This window comes from Enoplosus armatus, chromosome 6, assembly GCF_043641665.1.
Source record: "Enoplosus armatus isolate fEnoArm2 chromosome 6, fEnoArm2.hap1, whole genome shotgun sequence".
Lineage (NCBI taxonomy): Eukaryota > Metazoa > Chordata > Actinopteri > Centrarchiformes > Enoplosidae > Enoplosus > Enoplosus armatus.
In genome coordinates this window covers 25499645-25526378 of record NC_092185.1, presented here as the reverse complement: position 1 = coordinate 25526378, position 26734 = coordinate 25499645, and the positions used below count along the sequence as shown (strand labels likewise).

The following is a 26734-nucleotide window of genomic DNA, read 5'->3' as shown; positions in this document are numbered from 1 at the left end:
ATTGTCCTCATGTGTTTCCTGCCTGCATGATGCCCTGCCCCGCCCTGATGACTTTCACCTGTCCCTCATTAGTCACTCACCTGAGTGTATTTAGTCTGTGTGCCAGTTTGTCTTTGTCCTCTTGTGATAAGTGGTCCAGCGTTACTCCTAGTGTTTAATGTGTTCAGTGTAATCCCCCCCCCCCAGGGTTTTCTGGATTTTGAGCTCCTTCGGTTTGACTAGGCCTCTGCATCAGCACTGATATCCCTTTTGTCAATTCACCTTACTTTTACTTCCAGCTAATTTTTGCATCCTCTATCAATTGACAACATACCATCATCATCATCAAGTCATCCTAAGTATCTGTGTTAACAGGCTGAAGGCACGGTTGTGGTCCCACTGCATGATTTCTACTCTACATGCAAACGCGATTTTCATTTTCTTCCACAACAAGCATGAGTGGAAAAATTAAGAGGGAGAGGTGATAGTGCTCATGCGGAACACACTGCACAAGACACGAACTGTTGGACCTCAATACATTAAAAAAAAAAAAGGAATAAGTAGTTGTTCCACTAGTGATACCACAGCAGCGTTTATTGATATCAAACCTCTCTGTTAGTTTGATGCGATGAGATGTTAGAAACTGCGAGCGAAAAAAACCCCCGCTTTCCGAGGGGGAATACACAGTAAACGGCACGATGGGTGCTCCCAAACGCTGAATGTCTCGCGCTGATACAACGTAACATAACCAATGCTGACCATAGACCACAGAAACATCAGAGAAAGAATAGAAAGCATTATCACATCTCAGTTTCTTTTATGAAATATTCTTTTTTTTGTTGGAGAAAAAAAAAAAAAATTCCATTGTTGAAATAATAATTAATTCAACTGCTGAGATTGACAGCGACACCTGCAGGACAGGCAAGTGGGGAAAGGGCAGTCTATGGTGTGAAGCAGTCTGTGGCGTGAAGTGGGGGGGGGGGGCAGATGTACCCAAACGACAACCAGGATACAATGTTGACATTGCATTGATCCAATGATCAACAAAATTTTACACAGTAGCACATTAGAAAAGAAATGATACGTGAAAATTATGAACTACTTTTAAACACAAAGCTAAAAAAACAAAACGTTTCAACTTCCTTCTGTCAGATTTAAGATTCCCTTTTTTTTTTTTAAACCGAGCAATTGCGAGCCAGCGTTAGCAGTTACAGCTAACTTGTTGTAGAAGCCCTGGAGGACTGTGTGGATTTGGTTATTGAAGTTATTTGAAGGATCATGGGATCACTTTACTGAATAAAGGTTAAAAAAAAAAAAAACTACACACCGCTAAGTCAAGTCCAAATGTAAATGTTTTAGTGATGTGTTTTTAAAGTAGTTCATTATCAGTATCATTTATTTTCTACTGTGGTACTATATGAAATGATTCTGTTACTCTATCTTTACTGCCAGTTCGTCACATTGGGTTGGTTTTTCCTCCCGTCCTCCCCATTTTTTTTCCCCAGTCTGATGTGAGCCAGCCACTGTTGTGGGTGGGCACCCACACAGAGGTCTGAAAGTGTTGCCGTAAATATTAAAAAAAAAAGGTTTATCCTATTTTGAAAGTTATTATTTTGTTGTTGTTTTTTTTAAATAGAATACTTTAATGAAAGCTTCTGCGAGTTGATTTCCTGATAACGGACTACAGATACAGATATGTATAGTACAAAACAAGGAGACAAGTGTCTTAACCGACAATTGGACAAGATGAACGGGGCCATTAGTTGTAAATGACATCTGTAAATGACAACATTGCAAGAACAGTGTTTTTGAGTATATGCGGCACACAAAGAAAGAGGGGAAACTTCAATGTCCGAGGATTCCAAACTTCCACCAGGCGCTTTCATAATTACAACACACAGGCGGTTATTTGATAAAGTTGGCTGGCTTCTGACATTATTCCCCGTCATGCATGGAACTACCGGTGGAAAGACGAGAAGAAGAGGATTCACACACACACACACACAGGGACATTATTCCTCGCTCACATCACCATCATGTGGTTAGTTAATCCAGTGTGTCTTAACAGATTCGTTGCATCACACTTTCCTGAACAGAAATACACATTTTCTCAGTGTCAGCCTCGTTTCTGAACACCAAAACCTGCGTACACCTAAACCCCTTTATTTGCCACCAGTAGTGGAAAGACCCCAGCCCTTCCAACCAATCTGAAACCTTTTACAAAATGAAATTGAAAAAAAAAAAAATGAGCGCTTGGCATTTTACATTTAGTAGGTGTAATATTAAGCAGGAGATGTTTCGGCCTCTCTCGATCCCACCCTCCGGTTCTCAAGTGACCTCACTGGAGGATTTTCTCTCGTGTGTCAGGCAGCTTGAGGGCCACCAGGCCGCCACACGCCAGCGCAGTGAAGGACAGCAGGATGGGGACGGCTTTGGTGATGCCCACGAAGCTGCTGAAGATGGAGCTGCCGAGCACCGCCGCCAGCTTACACAGAGCGTTAAGCACGCCAAATGCTGTGGCCCTGAGAGACGGAGACAAGGCATTATGGGCTTTAGAAGACCACTTTATCGACAACTGAAACTCTCTCTTTGATTCAGAAGATCTTTAAATGTGACATTTTTTTTTTGTCAGGCCGAAGTTTGTACAATACATTTGTGCGCTAAAACTGTATCCAACACATACGTTATAAAAAAGTAAGGATTATCGACGCAGCTGTGACGGTAAAGTGTGGTACCTTTTAGAAGCAGGGTACAGCTCCACGGTCACCACCTCGATGCCATTCCATGCGCCTGCGCTGACGCCGCAGAACAGACACTGCAGGGCAATGATCGCCGATTGGTTGAAGCTCAGGAACAGGAAGAAGGTACAGCCTGCTGAAATGAGCATGGAGCCACCTGAGGGATCACAGAAACCCAATACTGAATACTGTAGAGTCTCACTGTATGTAACATATATATATATATATATATATAGAACACTTTGTTTCCTCACTGATGCAAAAAAACCCAAACGTAAGTAGCACATTAAGCCTCAATAACAACTTAAAACCCCTGCATTTCAATTGCGACCCATGTGTTACTGTTCGTTCAACATGCTCCGAACTAAGTACGGTCTCCGTATACTGTATGCAGTACTGAACATGGGCTACAGCCAAAGTATATGTGGGGTTTTTAGGAAGCACACCAGTCCAATTTACAAAGTTTACAAAGGACAGGGGTGAACTTCATTCTGTAAGCCCTGAACTGGGTATTATGACAAATTTTTCAATTGCAAGTATTGCAAGAACTCTCAAATGGATATTTCAACCCTCACTCTTTCTGATAACTTGGCCACGACCACGACATTGTAAAATTCATGCATGGATTATTGTCCTTACGTAAAAAAAAATAACTCGTCAACAATCATCAGTGAAGGGCAACAAACTTCCAAAAACCACCTATGATCTTGACCCTGCCGATCTTCTCCATGAAGAGGGCTGAGATGATGTTGCCGGGCAACACAGCCAGACTGCCCAGGAAGCTGACAAGGTAAATGAGAATGTCGTTCTCCTCATCGGCGTCCAGGTGGCAGCCGTGTTTATTGTGCTTAAACGTGGTGTTCTCCATCTTACAGTCGACGAACGTCTCCTCCCACAGGTCTGCAGATAACAGGGAGACAATGTAAGCGTAAGATGGAACTCACTTCGCTGAGCCTTCTCTGTTGCTGATATTTTGTACTCTCTACATTCTTTACCTCCGATATTTTCCCACTGGATCATGACTGGGATCATTTTAAACTCAAGTTGAACAGAAGTCATCTGGTGCTTGGTCATTGGGTTTTATGGTTATTTTATTGCATCATTGCGCAGGGTGATGAGGACGGTGGCGATGAACAATGCTACCCCTTTCACTGTGAAGGAATGAACCTTCCCTCAAGTGTTGTCCAACTGGCCTCTCTGGGTCTTGGATCTCTTCAGACTCAACGATGAACTTTCCCCAAACACCCTGTCTTTAGATGACATCTGGGTCATAGAATAGACCTCAAGACTGGATGCTAATGGAAGTTAAGTGACAATTGGCTAATTTAGGACAGGACCAGTCTGAAAACTGCTAACACTCCTGCATTCCAGGACTTGGACAGATGCAGACTCTGTTCATCAAGAACTCATACAAGAATAAAGAAACTGACTTTGTAATGCGAAATCTAACGCGCACTAATTGATTGTTGTGATGTGCAATTTCTCCATGAAGAATGCGAAGCTTTGGGTCAACATCCTGAATTTGATACTGTTGAACGAACTCATTGAACTAAGAACCAGTTACACATATTCACTAAGGTAAAGATGAGAAGAGACTTTGTTGCTCTTTATACTATATCACGTAACTTCCTAAAGCTTATCTGCGGCGGCACCAAACCCCTGCAACCGTAAATAGACAATGCTGAACATCCATCAATAATCACCTGCGGACGATGCTTTTTTTTTTTTTTTGTATCATTAAAAAAAAAAAGATATTGTTCATGCAATGGAGGGAGGTGCAGATGAAAATATATTTTAGTTTGAGGTCCACTGAAAAAGTCATCAAGGATGAACCTCAACGGATGTCTGAGTATTGAACCTCAAGCTAAATATACTAGTGTTCAGAAGTATACTCCATGTTTATTAGCCAATAGCCTGTTCGTTTACATTTGGGCAAACCCGCATCATGAAAGTCTTGCTGTTTTGGCTACAAGCGGTTCCTGTTTGCACTGTAGACAACAATCACCTGGATTACTTGATACAGAAGAAATCTGTATTAAATGATAATACATGATAATACATGATTTATAAACAGAGTTCTGGACGTCTGTCCTTGATGGACATCCAAGATCCTAGCGCCACTGTAGACAGTGAATTCCGCTGATTGTGACGAGGTGTGTACTGTATGACATCCGTGTGTTTAGATTTCAGAGTTATGAGAAGAAACAGCGTCAAGTTTGTGGCAAATCAATTGAAGCTGAGTGCGGCGCATCGCCTCACACGTGTTTGTCGTGACTTTTTGTTCTTACTCTGTAATGGATGTGACTCAAAAGTAGTGAAGTACAATGCCTGCGATTAAAAAGTAATTAAGTAAAAGTAAAATGACTGAAAATGCTCAAAAAAGTACACAAAAAGTGAGTTAGTAAATGTAATTCGTTGCTTCCACCCCTGCTCAGAGGAATGTGTCTATGTAACTTCGGTTTGTTTTGTTTTGCACGAGTCGCATAATACTGGAAACTAGTTCAGAGTTGGACTTTTAAAGCTAACCTATCCTGCGATTATCTTCCTACTGTCTTACATTGGATTGTGGAGCCATCTCCATAATCTCCATAACGATTGAAAATGCATATAGTCTATCGTTGATCGTATTGGTCGTTGTGGGACACCCAGTAAAAAACTTGATTTGAAACAACCAGAGAGAACTGATTTGAGCCAACTGTAAGCTGAATCGTCTTTTAAATGTTACTGGTTCCCATGAACTGGTCAACGGGAGGGGTCTTCCGGAAGAATTAAAGAACTAGCTACGAAGACAAAGTGTCGTGCTGGATGAGGGAAAAACACCAGCCAGAGATATTTTCCTTTTGTAAATTGTACTATTAAACACTGTATTGCCTCAGTAGCCCATCGTCGGTATAGGTTATAGATATCAAGTATTGTGACTTTGCAATGCGGTGTCAATATGACATGTCTTGTAGTGACACAGTTTCATATCGTGCTTCATACTGAGTAGGATGCTGCCTTTTTGTTACTCTCCTAACAACTGGCACAATAATGGACCCTGAGAACGATGGCTCACATGGGGCCCACTTGGAAACCCATGTACAGACAAACGAGGTAAAGGTGGGAGCCGATGAAAATATATTTCGGACTCAAGTGAGGTCCACGGAACCCCATCGCTGGACAGCGAAGGGCGAGTAAAGCTTTTGGCATAACCTACCTAAACATTTAACCCCTAACCTGCATGCACTCTCGTTTTCTGCACCGGAGCTGCGTCATTCTTCCGAACCCCCTGCTCCAGCTGAACCTACCTGTGTTATAGAAGACTGTGGAGCGGAAGGTGCAGTTCTCAAATACTGTGTCTGTGAACTTGATGTCCTCAAAGCGACAGTCTTCAAACAGCGAGTCCTTAAACGTGACTGACTTCATCTCTATACTGATGAACCTATGGCGATGGGATGGGACACGCACACACAAACCGACAGACAAAGAAAACATGGGAGTCTCACTTCTATTGTTGCGGCAGTGCAGAATCAGAGTGGACAGAGTGGGCTCAGCTGTGGTAAATCCAAGATGGCCACCACTGACAATACTCCCATGGAAATAAGCATTGGTGTGGACAGTGCGTTGGTGTAAAATAGTGTAATGATCATCTCCATGGTAATACCATATATTCAATTAATTAATTGTACTTTCCATGTTAAATTTAAAGTTAAAGCCCGCCATGTCTGTTTTAATTCTGCAAAAAAAATCATAGAAGTCAAATAATACACAATAGCGTATCACACTGTATATCTGCAAAAACCATCTTTTGCAGAGGTGAAGCGTTTCTTAAAGATGCACTCCCTCATTTTGTTATAGAACCCAATAGCAGCTCCAAGTTTTCACCTAGCTCACCATTCAACACGGGGCGCAAAAGTGCATGCAACTGTAGAGGCGGTTTTTGCCCCCACCCCTCATGATGATATGCTGTTGGTTTGTTTTTGACGTTATTACTCTAGACAATGTGTAAGGTGTTCCTGCAACCTAATATTGTAATAAGTTTTCACATAACATTTAGAGGTGTCATCAAGAGCCGTGCCTCCCTCCATGGCCGCCATTTTCTACATTACTAAAACTTATTTTGATATATTTAGACAAGTCCTTAACTATAACCAGTGGGCTCTCTTCCACCTTTTTAAGCCATTTAAGTCATTTGAAGCGTTGGTAAGCGTCGAACGGTGGTTCCGGGTCGGCCCAGCGGTGCCCCGCGTACCCTGATGCTACAGTGTGCAGTGTTTATAGCTGCAGACACGCAACCATACTCTGTTGTAGAGAATACAGAGTTGAAGCATAATGTCAAAGTGCCTGAGCGCTGCTTGTTTTATTTTATCGACAGTATGCCAGTATTTGAGTGTCTTAACTGTTGAAGTGAGAATTACGGCCAAAGAGCCATTTCTTTTGTTTTCCCTGCTGGAAGAAGGGATCCCTTTCAGGTTATGTCACGGAACGCTGCCATCTCATTGGCTGTGCATCGAAAGATCAGAGGCAAAACCAGGTTAGAGTTGCAACTTCTTGAAACGGCGGTGAGCGGTAAACACCCGACGTAACACCCAAGGTAGCGTTGCTGTGTGCCGTCTTCAGAGTTTTAAAACACCGAGCTGATGAGGAGCATATAGGATTTGGGGGTTCTGAAACAAAACCAGGAGGTGTATCTTTACTAATTTCACCCACCTGGATAATAAACATCTAGCGTATGCATACAAAATAAAATATACTGTTTATAGAACCCGAAGATAGTGGTAAAATGAAAGTGTGAAGCCTTCATAAACCTTCCAAGGTTCACTATCATCATCTATCCTCAGGTTTTGTTCTGATCATTAGCATGTAACAGGTAATAGAGTGTTTACCTGCAGACATAAAGCTAATGTTGTCATGGGTTTCACGTAGGACAAAACAAAGCATGTAAAACAGTTTCTGATAACAACATGGCTGTGAATGAAATGATTGACAGACCTAATACCAACACTTGTGTTCAATGGGGCGAAGTGTTGGTGATTTTTTTTGTTGTTGAAGTTTTCTAAAACAGTAAATGGAAAGTAGTGCCGTCTTAAAAGACAAGGCCGTGACTGTCATCACAATTCTGACCGCTTTAAAAAAAAAAATCGAATGAGGTTGGTTCTGTTGTGCTTAACTATTGAGAGCTGAGCAACGAAACAATAGAAAGTGCGATAGCTTCGCTAGATTCACAATATCACAATGAATAGAGAAAAATGCCAGGGAAGTGGTCATATATATAATATAGTTTCTGGCGAGCAACACAATTGATGGTTTTCGGAGGAAGTGAAGATCCTTCCATAATATTCACTGACAATTTACCACTAGGCCCAAAATGGCTACGTTATGACACTGAACATATAATTGCTTTACATATAAAAGAAATCAAACTTTCATAGACATGCTTACTTTGTAAGCTTCTAAAGAGACAATGAAAACAACACAATTTGTCCACGTGATCTAAATTCCGTCAGTAAAGACGGAGGAAACTATGGAATATTAAAGTACGGCACATGCACGTATGCAGTAAATCTGTCTGTTTGCTTTGTGTCCAGGAGCTGAGACACCGGGAGACTCACTTGTCATGGATGTATTCCCCTTCCACGTGGATCTGGTTCTTTAAAGAAAAGTTAAAATGGAAGTTCTCCACTCGCTCTTTATGAAACACCTAAACAGAGATAAAAAACAACATTAATCCGTTTTCTGGGCAGGTATCTTTTCAACCAAACCATGAATATGCTTCTCAGCTGAGATCAAACTCCCTTGCCGTCACCAGAGCAGGACAGGATTGTCTGTGTGTATCTGAGTTGCATGAATTGTTGTTCGCTTTACCTTGACCTTGGACTCGTACTCCTTGTACTCCTCGTACTGAAGGCGTTTGATCATGTCGGGGAACCATACGGACAGACCATAGTAACTGTGACAAAATGGAGATCGAGAGGAGGCTGAATCACAAAAAGGTGCATAAAACAACCAGAATGTAACTGGTATGTTTTTTATTTCTAAAATGTCCTTGGTCTTTGGGGTGTCCTTTGTGGACCACTAGTCTGAGACACCTACCATGTAATTGTGACATGCCTGGTTTAAATCTAGCTATGTTGTCGCTTGTCACATCCCTATCGCCCCATGATTTCTATCACTCCTGCATGATGGTGGAATTACATGACATCGTGAACTGACCTGAAAGCCATGCAGAACCAGATGATGGCCATGAAGAGCGTAGCCCACCTCAGCTCTGCCGACAGGAGCGACGCTACGTTCCTCAACACCTGGGACAAATATGTATATACAGCGGTGAACCAAGAAGTGCTACTGGCTATTTGCTCCCTCTTCACGACAGAATTCCAAAATAAGGGCATGTTTTACAGTTATGCAGAGTTTACATTCATTAATCCCAACCCCCCTCTGAAAACCTCTGTCTTATGGTTTCGGGAAATAAGAAAATGGCCTCAAGCTTGACCATTTTGAGTTGATTTGCATCATTGTTTTAGACAGGAGGTTGCAAAATGACATATCACAGTGTTTCATTTTCTTACATGTAGATGGACAGAATAAAGTCCAAGTCACACTACCATTTAAAACAGCAAATTCATTCCAATGGAATTGCGCATTGTTTTGTGTGTCAAGTCTTTGTTTTTTTTCCACTTAAATATTGTAAATGTGTATATTGTTTATTTCTTATTTGCACTTTATTAGTGAACCAAAACTGTGACAACCCAGAGTCCAGACCAGGAGGCAGAGTCGCAGTCCTACACGCTTCCTCTGCGTTTCCATTAGAGCAGTTACCCAAAACCCCATAATGACTGTGTCTGCCCCCCCCCCCACCTCTTAAACTAATTAAATCAAAAGTAAACAGGAGAGGAGTCATTGACAAAAAATTTATAAAAATTAAGACCACCACTGCTATAGGCCAAAACAGAAGGAAAATGATGTGTGGATTGTTAAACATCAGATCTCTGTCATCTGAAGCTGTATTAGTAAATGAGTTAATATCAGTTAATCAAATTGATCCACTCCGCCCAGTCATAGTAATACCCACATCCCTCAAGGCACCGGCCGAGGAGGTGGAGTTGCAGCCATCTTTGACTCAAGCCTGTTGAACTCTAGACCTAAACTCCTGACACCCGGCAATTCATATTTGCCCTCTGTGGGGGACATGAGTCTGAGACCTCTGAGTCATGCATAATTTATAGAATCTATCTGAATCATACTGTCCCTTTAAGAGGACACTATGGGCTCTCCTTTGATGGCCCAGTTGTGGGGGTGGGGGCCAACACAGCACATGCGCTGTCTTTTCAAAATGGCAGGAATTTCAGCTTCCACATTTTATGCCAACAAGAGAGGTAAGTCATCATGTTTCTGTTGAGTTGTTTCTTTAAAATAAAAGTCTTGGCTTCCATTTAGTAAGATTTTTAAAAAGTCACAGTACTTTTAACCCTTTCAAAACATTTTATTCAATGTCCTTTGTGTTGGACATCAGGACTTACTAACCTCCATTTGTAATACATCAAATTATTGACCCTGTTGATTTACATATTTAATAACACATTTGCTAAAAGTGCATTCAACTTATACCTCTCCTTTCTTTATCACCTAAGTTTCAACCCCGTTGTCGAAGACAGCAATTCTAATGACAACACCGGACACAACCATCAGAATTGGAAGCCCACAGACTACTTCCAACAATACATCGATGACCAAGTTTTTAATGAAATGTCAGAACACGCAAACAACCGTGAGGTGTTCATCACTGGAGGAAGTCTAAAGACCACACCAGAGGAGCTGAAAACCTTCTTTGGCATGTCTATGTACATGGCATGCCTGGGATAACCTAGGGTCCGGATGTACTGGGCGGCAAAGACAAGGGTCCCAGTTATAGCTAATGCAATGAGTCTAGACAGATTCTTCAAGGTCAGACAGTCAATCAAAGTCACAAATGACCTTGATGTCTCTGATGAGGAGAAGAAGAGTGATCCCCTCTGGAAGGTGAGACCTCTCTTAAACAGAGTGCAACAAGGCTGCCTCAATCTGCCCCGGCCAGGGAAGGCCTTTGTAGATGAGCAGATGATTCCGTTCACAGGCCGGTGTCCTGTACGGCAGTTTGTGCCTGGGAAACCAAACCCCACAGGACTGAAAGTATTTGTCCTTGCCAGTCCCAATGGTCTGGTACAGGATTTTGAGGTTTACAAGGGCAAGAATACGTTCACTGACCAGCAACTTGGAATCGGAGGGACTGCAGTCGCTCGGATGGCACAATCTCTTCCAAGAGGAACACACCTGTACTTTGACAGGTATTTCACCTCCATCAAGCGACTGGATAGCTTGAAAGCAAATGGTCTCCTGGGAACAGGGACCATTATGAAGAATAGAACCCCTGCACCATGCAAATCGAAGATGTCAGATGACAGAAAACTACAAAATCAAGGAAGAGGTAAATCTGAAATGGTTGTCAGAAAACCATCCGAGGTTGCTGTGACAAAGTGGCAGGATAATAAGGCAGTCCTGATGGCCTCCACTGTCCATGGGATAGAGCCTCAGGACAGCTGCATGAGATGGTCAACAAAAGAGAAGCGTCATGTTACTGTGCCAAGACCAGCTGTTGTAGCTGAATACAACAAAAACATGGGTGGCGTTGATTTGTGCGAAAGCAGTCGCCAACCAGCTGTGTGACTTTCTACATGACAATAAGTTGCTTGAGGACTTTCAGTCAGGTTTCAGAGCTCATCATAGCACAGAGACAGCACTGGTGAAAGTTACAAATGACCTTCTAACTGCATCAGACAAAGGACTTGTCTCTATACTTGTTTTGTTAGATCTTAGTGCTGCATTCGACACCATTGACCACTAAGCTAGCTCAGTTTGTACACGTTAACGATGAATCCTCCATGTACGCCAAAGTCAGCCATAAGGTTCTGTGCTTGGACCAATACTATTCACCTTATATATGCTTCCTTTAGGGGATATCATTAGAAAACACTCCATACAGTTTCATTGCTATGCGGATGATACCCAGCTATATTTATCGATCAAGCCAGAAGAACCTTATCAGTTAGCCAAGCTCCAAGCATGCCTTAAGGACATAAAGACCTGGATGACCTGTAATTATCTGATGTTGAACTCAGACAAGACAGAAGTTATTGTTCTTGGCCCTGAACACCTCAGAAACACAGTATCTAAGGATATTGTTACCCTAGATGGCATTGCCCTGGCCTCCAGCGCCACCGTGAGGAATCTGGGAGTTGTCTTTGATCAGAACATGTCCTTTCACTCCCACGTAAAACAAACTTCAAGGACTGCCTTCTTTCACCTCCGTAACATTGCAAAAATCAGGAAGATCCTGTCTCAAACAGATGCAGAAAAATTAGTCCATGCATTTGTTACGTCTCGGCTGGATTATTGCAATTCCTTATTATCAGGCTGTCCCAATAAGTCCCTGAGGACTCTCCAGCTGATCCAGAATGCTGCGGCACGTGTACTGAACCAGGAAAAGAGATCATATTTCTCCTGTATTAGCTTCGCTGCACTGTTTCCCTGTAAAATCCAGAATAGAGTTTAAAATCCTTCTCCTGACCTACAAAGCTCTTACTGGTCAGGCACCATCATGTCTTAAAGAGCTCATAGTACCCTGTTACCCCACTAGAGCACTGCGCTCCCAGAATGCAGGGTTGCTTGTGGTTCCTAGAGTCTCCAAAAGCAGAACAGGAGCCAGAGCCTTCAGCTATCGAGCTCCTCTCCTGTGGAATCGGCTCCCAGTTTGGGTCCCGGGAGGCAGACACACTCTCTACTTTTAAGAGTAGGCTTAAAACTTTGCTTTTTGATAACGCTTATAGTTAAGGGCTGGCTCAGGCCTGCCTGGACCAGCCCCTAGTTATGCTGCTATAGGCCTACACTGCTGGGGGACTTCCCATGATGCACTGAGCTTTCCTCCTCTCCCTCTCCATCTTTACACATTCATCTCCCTCCAATGCATGTTACTAACTTTATATCTTCCCGGAGTCTTTCTCGTCTCGCAGGTTGCTGTGGATTGTGGTCCTGGTACGCCTGGCTGCTGCCGCCATGGGCCTGCCTGACTCTCATCACTACAGTTATTATGTTTAGTCGTAGTTACTATTAAAGCTGTTATTGCTATTATTAATCATATTTCAGTTCTTATTAAATGAATGAATGATCTCACTTATTTAGCGCTTTTCAACCTTCCCAAAGTGCTTTACAGCTAAGTCTCATTCACCCATTCACACACCGATGCCGACCGAGCTGCCATGCAACTTAGGGTTCAGTGTCTTGCTCAAGGACACTTCGACATGACGGGGGCAGCCGGGGATCGAACCCCCAACCTGCTCTAACCAGCTTTACCTCCCGTGCGACAGTGCTAACCATGGGCAGCGTGGTGGCGCAGCTGTAACTACTATTATCAGTCATATTTCCATTATTATTATAATTATAGCTGCTATGGCTACTGCTGGTGCTGCCATACATCTCTGTCTGTCTGCCCCCCCCCCCCCCCCCCCCCCCCTCTCTCTCAAACCCAACTGGTCAAAGCAGATGACCCCCCACCTAGAGTCTGGTTCTGCTCGAGGTTTCTGCCTCTTAAAAGGAAGTTTTTCCTCGCCACTGTCTCCAAAGTGCTGTCTCATGGTGGGAACTGTTGGGTCTCTGTAATAACATCATAAAGAGTCGGTCTAGACCTGCTCTATTTGTAAAGTGTCATGAGATGACTTTTGGTGTGATATGGCGCTATATAAATAAAATTGAATTGAACTGAATTTAATTATTTTTTATATCTTATTTTTGTACATACTCTCATTTCTGAATTGATGCTACTTTCTACTCTTGAATGGGAGCACCGGTAACTGTATAATTCCCCCCCCGGGGATCCACAAAGTATTGATTCTGATTCTGATTCTGAAAATAATGACCCAGTCCAAAGCGATATAGAGCGCTGCAGGGATGACGTATTTCTTTTAGGTAAACCCAAAAGTTAGCGTCGCCCAGGTTCCCTCAACAAAAAGCCAATGGGATTGTTCCAGGGGATTTTGGATTCTTGCAGAAAATAAGCTCTGTGGCAAAACAAAAGTTTATAATACTTACACGTTTTAGTGACGTATTTTATTTAGTAGAAAAAAACGTGTAAATCTCTTAAGCTTGTGTTAAGGCATCTAACCAAAAACCCACTGACTACTTGACTCACTTCCGGGTTTTAGGACTCATTCCTGCAGCGCTCTATTGCCACCGGGGGTGCAAAAATGTACACACAGTGAATCTTGTGGTCAGCCAGTCTTTGGGACTCTGGAGGGAAAAAAATTAACCCGCATCCACCCTCCTCTGAGGCCTCAGTCCTGACAGCCTTAACCACCCGTTCTTGTCAATGCATACCCCTTTGCAGAGTGTTAGTGAGCGTACAGCCCATCGTTGTACAGCTGTTCCTGTGGCATTCTGAATCTCAATAATCTCATCCTCCGCTGTCTTAGGCACTTTGATGTGAGTCACCTGAAAAGGATGAAAGAAAAGGAAAATGGAAATGAACATCTGATCTTCGTCCAAGCGGCTTCTCCTGAACACAAGTGAAATTCTTTTGACGTCAGTATACGCTTTTGTCTATTGGTTCACAAGCTTTTTTGATTCAGCTCCTGCACCCTACCTTTTTATTCCCTTTTCATTTTCCCTTTAATTGTTTTCTTCCCTCATCTCAAGCAAGGAAAAAAAAAAACCTAACCCTGAAACTGAAGCAGTTAAATGGAGTTCATCCGCCACTATTACTGCAAAATCTATCTATTATCATGTATCTCTTCACTGTGCATCTGTTCATATTTGATTCATATATCTATTACATGCATATCGGGTTGGCTACATGTACTCACAGTAAAGACTTTTTCTGGTTTCCCCTTTGCCCTCCAGTTGGTGTCATGGACCTGCTTCAGGATCATCCATGCCTCATCGTGCTTGCCATTCTTCTCAACACACACACAAACACAGACAAAAGAAAAAAAATCGTACATATTGTACATTCGACCGCATTCTCTGATCACCATCAGTTAGAAGCAGCGAACTTTGAACTTTGGGTTCGTGCACGTAAAGCATATTGCAAGGCCGACATGGTACACCCCCAAAGATTGAATTGAATTTGGTTTGACATTCTTTGGTCAGGATGGTTCAGGTTGAATGAAGCCCACAGAACCAGAAGTGCAGGGGAGCAGAAGTCCATTGAAAACATGTCTGCGTGTGCCTCACCTCGAGGAGGAAGCGGGGGCTCTCGGGCATGTAGGTGAGTCCAACCAGAGAGGCGATGGCGGGAAGGGCTGCAGCTAGGATGAACACCCACCAGCTGTGGAACTGGAACTCTGTGCCCATACTGAACCCCCAGCCTGTACACACACACACACACACACACACACACATTGTTATACATATGACACCATTCATTCCCTTGACGTTCACGACATTCAAACTCCTCGTGTTTCAAGATTTTGGATTCCTGGCATGAAACCTGCTTTGCTTTGATATATTAGAGGTATGCGACAACCGACCGATAAAGCTGAGAATTAAAGGCCCTCCACACCCCACAGAGAAATGCAGGGAGTTGCGTCACTGCACCCAATGTACTAACAACACTGATGTTGTTAACCTAAGCCAGCGCTGTCACTGGGCCTCTATCTTTTTGGCCAATACCCTTCGCGTTTTGAATGCCAAATTATTGGAGCGTGGCATTATTTTGTGTTATGTGCATGAAGGAAGGCCTGTGTTGATTACGTCGTAATGATTATACATTTCCAACATATCTCGTTTATATTTTGCTTAGTTTCAGAATCCTAGCAAATGTCATTATATCAAATGTCCGCATATCAGTTACACGTCTTTTTAATTTCTGTCCGCACCTGAAGTGATTCCACGTGGGGTCCAACCGCACGGTTGAGAAACAAGCTCACAAGCAGCATGAAAGGAATGCTGTACAGTGTTCGGACTGTATTCAAGTACGTACCGTATCTGGGTATGATTCCCCAAGCAGTGAACGAGGCGTAGATCCCACCGATCATCCAGAACATACACAGCCACGACAGGTGCTCGCCCCTCTTGTCCATCTGAAGAAATTCGGAGAAGTACGTGTACACAATCGGCACTGTGCCACCGATACTGAGAGAGACATAATGAGGAAAATAAGGAAAAGACAGAGAGAAAGAGATTTGTAATTACTAACTAATAATTACTGTGTAAGAAGAAATAGATTTCACTGACCGCTCAGACAGAAAAAAGAAATATGCAGATGATGTTGTGTGCTACAGTTATTCTGAGATGAAACACCAATGACACACCTAACCAGACTCTGGAATGTGTGGAGGGTTGATTTGTAATATGATCTCCATATTAAAAAAACAACTGCATTAATGGCTGAAAACATTCCGTGGTACTTTGAAAGACCAGTTGAATACAAACAGTGCCGTAATAGGAAATGCTACACAGTCACTTAAGTACCCAGGAAGGTGAAAGCAAACTATTCTGCAGGTTTGTCATCGTATCATCAACAGTTTTTAAGGGATGAAAGAGGAATTGTTTTTTTTTTTCTAAATTTGACTGTTTTAGAAAAAAAAATGAAATGAAAAAATCAAAAATCAAAAAATAATTTTTATAAACTTTCTTAGAATTCTGTAGAATTATTGTCACCTTTCGCAGTTGTATCACTGGCAATGTGGAGAGGGCGTTTTTTTAATTAATTAATAATTTTTTTTTTACAGAAAATAGAACTGCTTAAATAAATAAAGATAATAATAATAAATAAAGATGAATAATTCATCACATACTTTTGGTGGCTAATCAATAATTTCTCAGGCGGGTCGGTTGCATGTTGAAATGGAACGCTGTTGTTTAGGCGACGGTGCATAAGCTAGCAATGCAGTGTCTCAGGTGGAGGAGATGGGGACACTTTTCTTTGCTGCTGCTCCTTGTGATTTAGGTTGATTCAGTTTGCCTGTTTTCCATTTTAAAACCTCGCTCAGTACAGCTTTGAGAAAACATGGCCATCAAGGTAACACTGATGTGTAGCTCCTAAGAGAGTTTAAAGGTTCTGCTCATTTCAGCTCTATATTTTCATTCTGGGTCTCCACTAGAGAAGCTTTGCATGATTCACAGTTCAAAAAAGTCCTTATGTATCTTGTCCCGGCCCTTTCTGCAGCCCCCCAGTTCCCCCCTCTGTCTGAAACAAGCCGTTTTAGACAAACTGAACAACCTCCAAATACCTGAAGAGTAGTTCCTGATATATATATATATATATATATCAACAAAATATCAAAATTTCTTTCTTTAGACACCTGGTTGATTTTATGATGCCGTACATTTGGACTCCATCCCCTAATGAACGCAGCTAAATGTGACTGAAAGTTACGGGAAAAAAAGCCTGTAACTAGACTTTTAATCTGAATATATTTCTTATATGACTTATTACAAATGCCAAAGTGTCACAAACTGTTTCAGTCGAAAAACAATGAACCTGTCGCCTTACTAAAAGGAAGTAAGCGCGTGTGCATTAGTGAGTGTTTACCCAAAGCCAGACAGCAGCCTGAAGAAGAGGAAGAAGCCGTAGCTGTGGGCGAATGAAGATAAGAAGGCAAAGATGCAGTTTATAGCCAATGCCATGATCAGACAACGCCGGCGGCCAACTTTGTCCGCCAGGCCGCCCCACAAGAATGCACCCACCATCATGCTCAGAAAGACCACCAGACCTGCACAGAGAGAGAGAGAGAAACGGAGTTTGAGCTCGCATCAGTCCACTGGCTTTTGTTTGACACCTTAGTGTTGGAACGCCCTGAACGGCTAATGTGCGTACGTTCATGTCGCAGCTTCCTCTGGCCGCAAGTAGAGGTCAATACAGGTCCCCTCTTTAAATGGCATTACCGTTCCACGTGATTTTCAGACGTGTTTCAACACATATCAGGTACAACTGTTAACAATTGGGAATGTCAATGGCAGACACGCATTCTGCTGACGGCTTCATTCCTGCCTCCTCAGTGCCCGTTAGCCGATTAGACAACGGGAGCAATTTGAGGATTTGCTGAGAGCTTCAAACATTATCAAAAACATCCACATTGCGTGTAACGATCCAATAACAGTTTGTAATAACGTCTGATTATTATAATGGAAGACAATGACAATAAAGATCATAAATCTTGTAAAACACGTTGCGGACACTGCATGTATCAAGCCTGCACACGGGCTGCAAAGTGGATTTGATGTGAACCGTCTGGTGTAGTCATCATTCGTTTTAGCGACGAAGAAAAAAACTGCTAAAAATGACACGACTTGCGAAACGTGAACTTGTTTTCATGACAATTATTTGGGCAGTTATTTTGAATTACAATACTAATCACATTATCCATTTTTGTATTGTTTGCTAATATCAGGGCTTTTAATGTGAAACATCTGTGCAGGAACTGTTGAGTTTCTGTGTTCGTTAGCTTGACAAAGAACAAAAAAAAAAAAAAAAAAAGCGTCAAAGTAGAACCAACTGCTGTTAATTAGTGTTACGTCCCAACCTTTGGCGACTCCACCACCCACCCAATCTGTGAGACACCTTTAAAACAACCAAAGCCATGGGATTTATTACGTGAATAAATACAAACAGCCAAGACACTAAATAACGACAATCAAAAGGCACACAAGAATCCCTCCCCTCTTGGTGCTGGGTTAGGATCTTCCAGGTCCAGGCCAGGCGCACCTCACTGGGCAGTACAACGTACAACACCTGGGCAGGGGAGGACACCGGGACAAACAGCAGTGTTTCTGGTTTCAGAACAGCAGAGTGGTGAGTTTGACTTGACTCCATGTTAGATCTTGATCTCAAGTCAGGTATGCCATGCTTACATACAGTGGGGTCCGTTAGCCGGAGTCCCCCAAACAAGATCTTGTCTTATCATGGCAATGACTTTTATGTTCAGTAGGCTAAATGCTATGCTAAAGACATAATGGTTTGCGATCTTCACGCAGTTTGTCCCAGTCTTCAGGACATCACTATGTTACTACTACTTTATTGTCTTTTAGGAGTGCTGTTAAAAAAAAAATTTGGGCTGCAAGTCCGGCTAAAGGTGGACCACCATACTGTATACGGCAGATACGGCACATTTCCAAAGAGCATACATCACTTATCTCCCAGGTGAGAGGTCTTAAAGGCATCACATCTTTGTAACACAGAATTCCCAGCTGTCACACAATTCCTTTAATTTTGATTTTTGAGACGGGGATAGTCACAGAATTTCCTTTTTTAGGAATACAGTGGAAGTTAGAGAATCAGCATTATTGTTGTGGCATTCTGTCTAGAGAAGGAGCTTTTGAAATACGCCTTGACTAACATTACATTTGTAGAGAGACCCCACAATATAAATTGGTCTAGATTTAGCAAAACATTAATTATGACTTTATATGCTTGATATGGGATTCTGGAGTTGGTCAGGAAAGTCAGAGACATGTCCTTGCACTGAGGGTGGGAACTCAATAGTGTCATATGTGCTGTGTATTAGCAGCAACATTCTGATTCGATGCATGTCATATTTCCCGGGTCCTGATTCAATGAGCTGTGATGCTTTAAACGTCAATATTTATATATAATTTAGTCAATACAATGAGTTTGAGAATCAACACAGATAGGGCTGAGCAAAAGCGATCCAGTTTGGCCTCTACTTCATCGGCCATCATATCAACATTAGTAACTGTTATCAGAAATTTCGCCAATAGTGATTCCAAGTCCTAAACTTTAAAGTATCAGCTTGTCTCAAGTACCCATCATATCCTTTACTTTGACTTTACAGTACGGACTCGGGGCATGTGTGGGGTCGCTGGACAATAATACTGTAAATATGTCATCAAGTGAGGACATCAAACGTCTTTCTTTGTGTCAAAAATGAATTGATTTCGGACAAATAGCTGGTACCACTATCTGTGGATAGATGGGTACGTTTTTTATGTGACTTGGGTCCTAAACTTCTGTATAGATGTAATGCGGAAACCATTGAACACTGGTACCACCAACACAATGCAAAAGCATATCTTAAACCTCTATATATCTCTATATACAAAGTAGGTGCTGCTCTTTCCTCCTATTAAGGTCTATCTTTCAAGAATGTGCATGTGCACAGTGGGAATTAAGAAGAAATTCAAGCCACCTGACAACGAGCCTTTTTTTTTGTCCATTCAAAATAATAGTAAATCATCAAGGCAACAAGCTGACTTGATGGTCTACCAGTCTACCATTATGTACCCTGATGGAATATACTACCAACCTGTGACAGTCAGTGCATCCCTACGTCACTAGTGGACAAGCACTAATTCTTCGTCCACCACAGAATTGTACTTCCCACAAAGAAACCCCACTTACCCAACATTCCTTTCTCCGCGTTGGACAGACACATATCCTTTTCCGCAGATGGGAGAGCGAAAGCAACCACAAAACATTCGACTCCATCAGCCATCAAAGCCAGGCCTAGCACCAAGAAAAGCGTCCACTGGAACTTTCCGTGCCCGCAGTCCTCCATGATGTCCTCGTATTGTTCAGACAACTCCTGTAGTTCAGAGACTGCACTGCCGGCTGCTTTAGCCCTGGGACATAGGAAGAGAAAGAGATGTCATAAAAGAGGGAAAAAATGTGTTTGTTAACACTGAAAAAAAGATCCATGCAGTGCTGACACCTGCCAAAGTTGCATCGAGGATGTAAAATCCTGGATGTCAAAAGCCTTCCTTCAGCTAAACCTGAATAAAAAGTCCTAAACCTGAAGCCCTGCAGACTACTCCGCAACCACAATCAATGCCCTCTGGCCTCTGTCACTGAATGTAAAATAATTTATAAAAAACCTTTTTAAAACACAGGTACAATGTGATTTACAATTAAAAAAAAAAAAACGAAAGATATTAAACACAAAGAGAAAGAAACAGAGTTAAAAGCCATAAAAATAAAACATTATAAATCACAAAGACAGCAGAATGAACTAAAAGAACTTAAATTGAACGCTACAAAGGGTCATTGTGGCATCGGGTTAAAGCAAAGGATGGGCTGTTGCTTCATAATTACATTCTGCATCCCCACTGAATGGAAACAGTGCTGCATTCCGATACCTCGAAGACATTGGAGCCCTTGACCCAAACAATGATGTCAGCATCGTGTGTCTCCACTTTGTGATGCTGCCGAGGCTTAACTGGCACCTCAAGTTCTTCTCTGACACCTGGGACGCACATCCCCTGTCCTCAGAAGGCAACAGGTCTCCCCTGCAGCTGTGGGTGGCAGGGCTATACTCTACAGCTCTACATCATTGTCAATTCTTGACCAAATGACTTAATGCCATTTAGATAAACATCGCCATTACTGTCAAAATGCAAGAATCAATGTAAGACATTCATTTCCTTTCGTCTTCATCAGGAGGCTTTTCGCAATGTAACACCAGCTGGTGTCAGCTAAAGTGCCCTCCACCTCCATTGTTCCCTCTACTGCTATAGTTTCTTCTACCTCAACAGTTCCCTCCATGGTTCCCTCTGCCTCTACCTCAACAGTTCCCTCCATGGTTCCTCAACAGTTCCCTCCATGGTTCCCTCTGCCTCTACCTCAACAGTTCCCTCCATGGTTCCTCAACAGTTCCCTCTGTGGTTCCCTCTGCCTCTACCTCAACAGTTCCCTCCATGGTTCCTCAACAGTTCCCTCCGTGGTTCCCTTTGCCTCTACCTCAACAGTTCCCTCCATGGTTCCTCAACAGTTCCCTCCATGGTTCCCTCTGCCTCTACCTCAACAGTTCCCTCCATGGTTCCTCAACAGTTCCCTCCATGGTTCCCGTTGCCTTTACCTCAACAGTTCCCTCCATGGTTCCGTCTGCCTCTACCTCAACAGTTCCCTTCATGGTTCCTCAACAGTTCCCTCCATGGTTCCCTCTGCCTCTGCCTCAACAGTTCCCTCCATGGTTCCTCAACAGTTCCCTCTATGGTTCCCTCTGCCTCTACCTCAACAGTTCCCTCCATGGTTCCTCAACAGTTCCCTCCATGGTTCCCTCTGCCTCTACCTCAACAGTTCCCTCTGCTTCTATGGTTTTTCCTGCCTTCACATCCAACACAGTTACGTCCGCATCACCCACCACAGCAGCCAGAGATACTAGGTAATTCTTTATTATTAACATAGTAACCAGAAGTAAATGCTCACCCCCTCCACTCCTTGTGTGTGTTTGGTAGGAGTGGAAACTTTTGACTGAGTTTTGATGAATTCCCTTAATTTTCGCTGTGTAGTCCTTTATAAAGCCAGAATATGGAGCGTGTGCAGTAGCTTAGGGCTATATCTCTGGCCTGACGCCAGCTGATCTGCGAGCACAGCTGTCAACAGTTCTACAAATACAAGAGAGAGCCAAGAGTGTGGCTTCAAAAGACGTCGCCAGCGCAAGATGGCAGCGGCTGTATCAGGGATATTTTGGCTTCATTTTAGACTTAGAATTATGAACATCCTAAAAAATCTTAACATACATATCTGCTTTTCCTTTACTATTTACTGCCTCAGGGCAACCATCATTCAGAACTAGCATTGTTGTCTTAACAACCTTTCCAGACATTTTATGGATTCTGGACCATTTCTGCCTGACTGGAGCGTCCCAGTGTCCTACAAATTTTCAAACATTTCACCTTTGCTTTACTTATAATAAATAGCATTTGCCTGACTAGGGTTTTTATGTAAGCCTCTAAATGCTTGCTTTCTCTTCCTCACTGCCTATTCACAGTCCCTATTCCACCATGGAACAATAACCTGATCCTTGGGGGGCCTCTCTATAAGGTACTGTCTCTGAAGCAACGCTCAAGATCATTTCATTTAAAGAATCATTATATTCATCTATTGATCCAGTGCTATTGACTTCCCCTAAGCCTTCTGCAGTGCCCTGCTCAAACTTGTCCCATTTTGCTATGGCAAAATCAAATCTTTTAACTTCCCAGGATTCATAATTAGGGACCTTCCAAACTGGCTCAGAACAGGAAAGTGAGCACTACCCATTGAGTTGTCCCCCAGGACATTCCATTCCCCAACTCTTGCTAAACAAGTCATTTGAAAAGAATGTATTTGAAATTGGTCTGACGTTCCTCAATTACAAGACCATTTGCATCACTTTTCTGACTTCCCCACAAGGGGTTATGAGCATTAAAATCACCAACCCAGATGACAAGGGGAGCCAATCTTATTTACTTTATCCTGAAGTTGGACCAGAATTCGAGGCTAACACGGATTATAGAAGTTGACAAAATTTTGCCCTGAGAACTTGACACTTCCCTCAGTACCCCTACTTTCCATGTTCAGAAGGTGGGGACCAAGCGTGGGGGGGGGTCTGTGAAGGTGAAGAAAAGGCTGTTGTTTGAGAAAGTTGGGGCCTACAGTGAGGAGACTAAAAAAGTGTCAGTCTGTGGCCATACTGTTGCATTGTTCTATCGTTTCTGGTACATTTACAACAAAAAGAAATATGCTGCGTCTCACTGTGCGGCTCTCTGCGCAGCCTTCATCTCGTCAGGATGTGGTATCCCTTGATATTCTCCTTCGTACATCTGATCCTCTTCATCGTGTCCTTCGGTGACATCGCTCGCTGCGTCCTCTTCCTGGGGAGGGTAGTCTGCCTGGTAACCATATCCATCACGGCCAACACCTTCTCTGTAAGTCCCATCGCCGTCACCCCCTGCTTGGTGGTATATGTTGTTTTGGTAGGGGTCAGCCATCTTGGCTTACTAGGCCTGCTAGGCTAATAGCTAATTTTACAGCCTGTAGAGGGCTTTTGCTTTGCTTTTTAGTTATGTCTAGTCCGGTGTTAAATTTCAGAAATAAGTAATTAAGATAACTTTGCAGTTTGATTTTAGTTAAGCATGACTGTTGTTAATGTTAATTAGCCTAAAACTGCAAATCAAGCAAAACTACTAATGCCACAGTCATTAGTTACAGTGACTCTCACAGGCGTTTAAAGTTAATAGTGAATAATGTTTTTCACATCTTACGTCACAATATGACCCACTCAGATAAGAGAAGATATTCTGAAAATATTAGCTCAAGATGGAACGTCTCTGTGTAGTACTGTGTGTCTGTCTCAGTTCCTGGTTGTAGTTGTTGTGGCAGCGCTGGTGGTGACTCCAGAGTCCTTAGATCTAGTTTCCGTTTTTCACCCCTGAAAACAGACAATTTCAGGTTAGTTTACGCTCAAAAGAAATCATGCACTACAACACACACAATCTTGTTCAACCAGAGCAATGTCCGCTTGAAATGTTGTACCACACTAAGCAAAATAACTGTCCTGTCAAGGCAGATGATGAATATAGGCCAATATATGAAGCCAATGCTGGTCATAGGCTGTTTAGATATGATGAGATAAAGGTCCCTCCCTGACAAATAAAGCAAGGCATATTTAAATCTTATATTGGTACGTTTTTTGACCCCTGTGTAGACCTTTCTGAATCTGACCAGAGTTTAAAAGCTTCTCTAGCTGCGGCATGTTGCTCAGCAGCAAAATTATTCCGTCCAGGTTTAACGTTATGCATGTTGTCATACATGAGACATAGTTAAATATCGTGATGAGGGTTTTTACAGTTCATATTACAACACATCAGAGCATCCCCGGGCAGTTCAATATTGTTTAACAAGTCGGAATATCTATTCATGTCCTCCTTAGTTAGATTCGTCCAGTCCAGCTATCCAGTATTAGCATCAGTACCAACATCATTACCAACATTTAAAGATGTAATATGATCAGAGGTGGCCATCCCAATTTAGGTATAATTTTGAGGTACTTGTATTTTAATTGAGTATTTTGATTTTCTTAATAGACTTCTACTCCATTACATTTTTGAGACAAACATTGTCATTTTTACTCCACTTCATTTATTTGATAAATTACATAGTATCGTGACTTAAGTATTTTGATGATATTGTATCGTGGGACCTCTGGTGATTCCCACCCCTACTTCTGACTCCTCTACATACTGCAGCAACATGTCCACGTATGGCCTCACCTGGTAACACGCATACTCAAGATTCACTCTCTCCAGCGTTTCCCCTTTAAAAGTCAAACCTTCACCCCTTTTTCTGGAGTCACTTTTCTTGCCTCGCGCACATTTCAACATCCCGAAATGACTTCGCCTCTACTGACACTCCGTACCACTCCTTCCTTCTTCACTTCTGATCCGAGTGGGAAGCAAGTCACACTGCTATAATCTTTCCGACCTCGTGGATCCTTGAAAACGTCCCAACAAGGTACGATCTGACTGGAGTCACTCGAACAATAACTCGTCTTCCTTTTCTTTTCCCTTTTCAAATCCTCTCATGCCCTCGTTTCCAATTTCGCTCTCCTTTTTCCTGCTCGGACGCCATTTTTCAACCCTCTCGTGAACACGTTCGGGCTTGCAAGCTACCTTCAGGGTGCTTGTTCCTTGTACTGCTTATCTTGATGAACCGAATGGAAATTCTTCCATTTACGATTAGCTTTTACCTCCTAAAACACTGGATCCTACACTTCCCACAATGCAACAATGTCTTTCCTTACATGTTCCCTGAAATTCCAATGTCTCTATGTCAAACTCCATATCTGTTTGTAACACCAAAACTGAGATTACCCTGATGCTGTAATCAGGGTTACTTTTTCCTTCTTTCTTTCTTTGGAAAGATCTCTCCAAAGCCACAGACATACAATTGTTTTCACTAGCTAAGTAGCAGCAGCGGGGCGGCATGGGGGTGCAGTGGTTAGCACTGGGAGGAGCCGGGGGTTAAATCCCACCTGTCTCATGGATTTCGGGTCGGTTGCATATTTAACTAGTTCAGGTGCTATCCATACTAAATCAGTAGGCGTTTTCGGGCCAAACAGTTCTGGGGACTCCCTGAGAGGAACTGCCCACTGGGGAGTGCCCCCCCACCTGAAAACTACAAACCTTTAGTACATAACAACCCACACTACATAAGGGCTTTTTTTTCATGTTTGCATTCACACTGCCAATAGCTGGCTAACCCTAACCCTCTTTGAACTAGTCACCCCAGTTAGTACAGTGTCCAATCCTCCTGTGTTGTTTTCTGTGTCCCCAGTTTGCCTTTCTGTGTTTGTGCATGTGTGTCATTCCAGCCCGGCGGTTCACCTGTTCCTGCCCTCCACACCTGCCCGCAGTCAAGCTCATTACTCTCAGTATATCAACCCCCGGCTTTCCTCCCACTCATCGCCAGATTGTTGTTCCAGTTTCTGTGGTAGCAACACTCGGGCTCAGCAAACTCCAGTATCGCTGCTAGCTGTTATCTCCCTGTATTTTGTACATCTTCTGATGATTCTTTGTTCCCTGTGCTCCAGAAATCCTGTCGGCTGGTCAGTGGTCTGTGTTCTGCGTTTGGGTTCAACTCACAACAAAATGTGGATTTGCTTGCTCTGTAATTGTGGCCTGCGCAGATGATCTGATACATCGTGCATATATGTGGTCACTGCCCCCTTTTTTGATTTGATTTTATCTGGTATTCCGGTCATGGCTGACCTCTGCATTATTCACATAATCCTGGTCATATTAAATCATTCAAATCATTGTCGGCAATATTACACGCATCTGGTCATTGCAGGCCATATAGGTACTCTAATTTAGTTACTCATTGCTAACTTGTTGGCACATATTATGTGCCAACAAGTTGACGTGAACCATCTCTCATTCACATGTGCTTTCAGAGTACTTCAAATGAAAAGTTGGCAAGAAAAGGCTTAAAAAGGTGGAAGAGAGAGCCCTTCGGTTACAGTTAAGGACCTGTCAAAGTATCTTAGTATCTCAAAATAAGCAATAGTAGTAAGAAAAAATTATCTAGAAATTTGGCGGGTGCCTGAAGTGCCCGTGCCGAGCTGCCTTACAGCCGGTGATCGACATGTTCCATCAGGAGCAGACAAAACAGCCCACGTTAAAGTGTGATCAGGAGCGGTCCAATAACCATAGGCTTTGAGGCTGATCAGTTGAAACTATCAAGTATAGAACACACAAATGTAAATCGAAAGATGGTTGTCACATGTGGCTTT

At 42.7% G+C, this 26734-nt stretch overlaps 1 protein-coding gene across 2 annotated transcripts; it reads right to left on the bottom strand.

The window, feature by feature from the left end:
- Nucleotides 1-2317: 2317 nt before the first annotated feature.
- Nucleotides 2318-23432, bottom strand: LOC139286451 (synaptic vesicle glycoprotein 2B-like). Of its 2 annotated transcripts, XM_070907250.1 has the most exons (16): nt 23197-23432; nt 22181-22183; nt 21391-21408; nt 20086-20306; nt 17260-17440; nt 15706-15857; nt 14958-15091; nt 14588-14677; nt 14103-14216; nt 8910-8998; nt 8562-8646; nt 8309-8397; nt 6005-6138; nt 3417-3617; nt 2715-2874; nt 2318-2501 (listed from the first exon to the last, which is right to left on the bottom strand). In XM_070907250.1, the coding sequence occupies exons 1-16, from the start codon at nt 23430-23432 to the stop codon at nt 2318-2320; spliced, it is 2091 nt and encodes a 696-aa protein (XP_070763351.1). The 2 variants fall into 2 exon arrangements, with proteins under 2 accessions (XP_070763351.1, XP_070763352.1); XM_070907251.1 differs by lacking the exons at nt 21391-21408; nt 22181-22183.
- Nucleotides 23433-26734: the final 3302 nt, after the last annotated feature.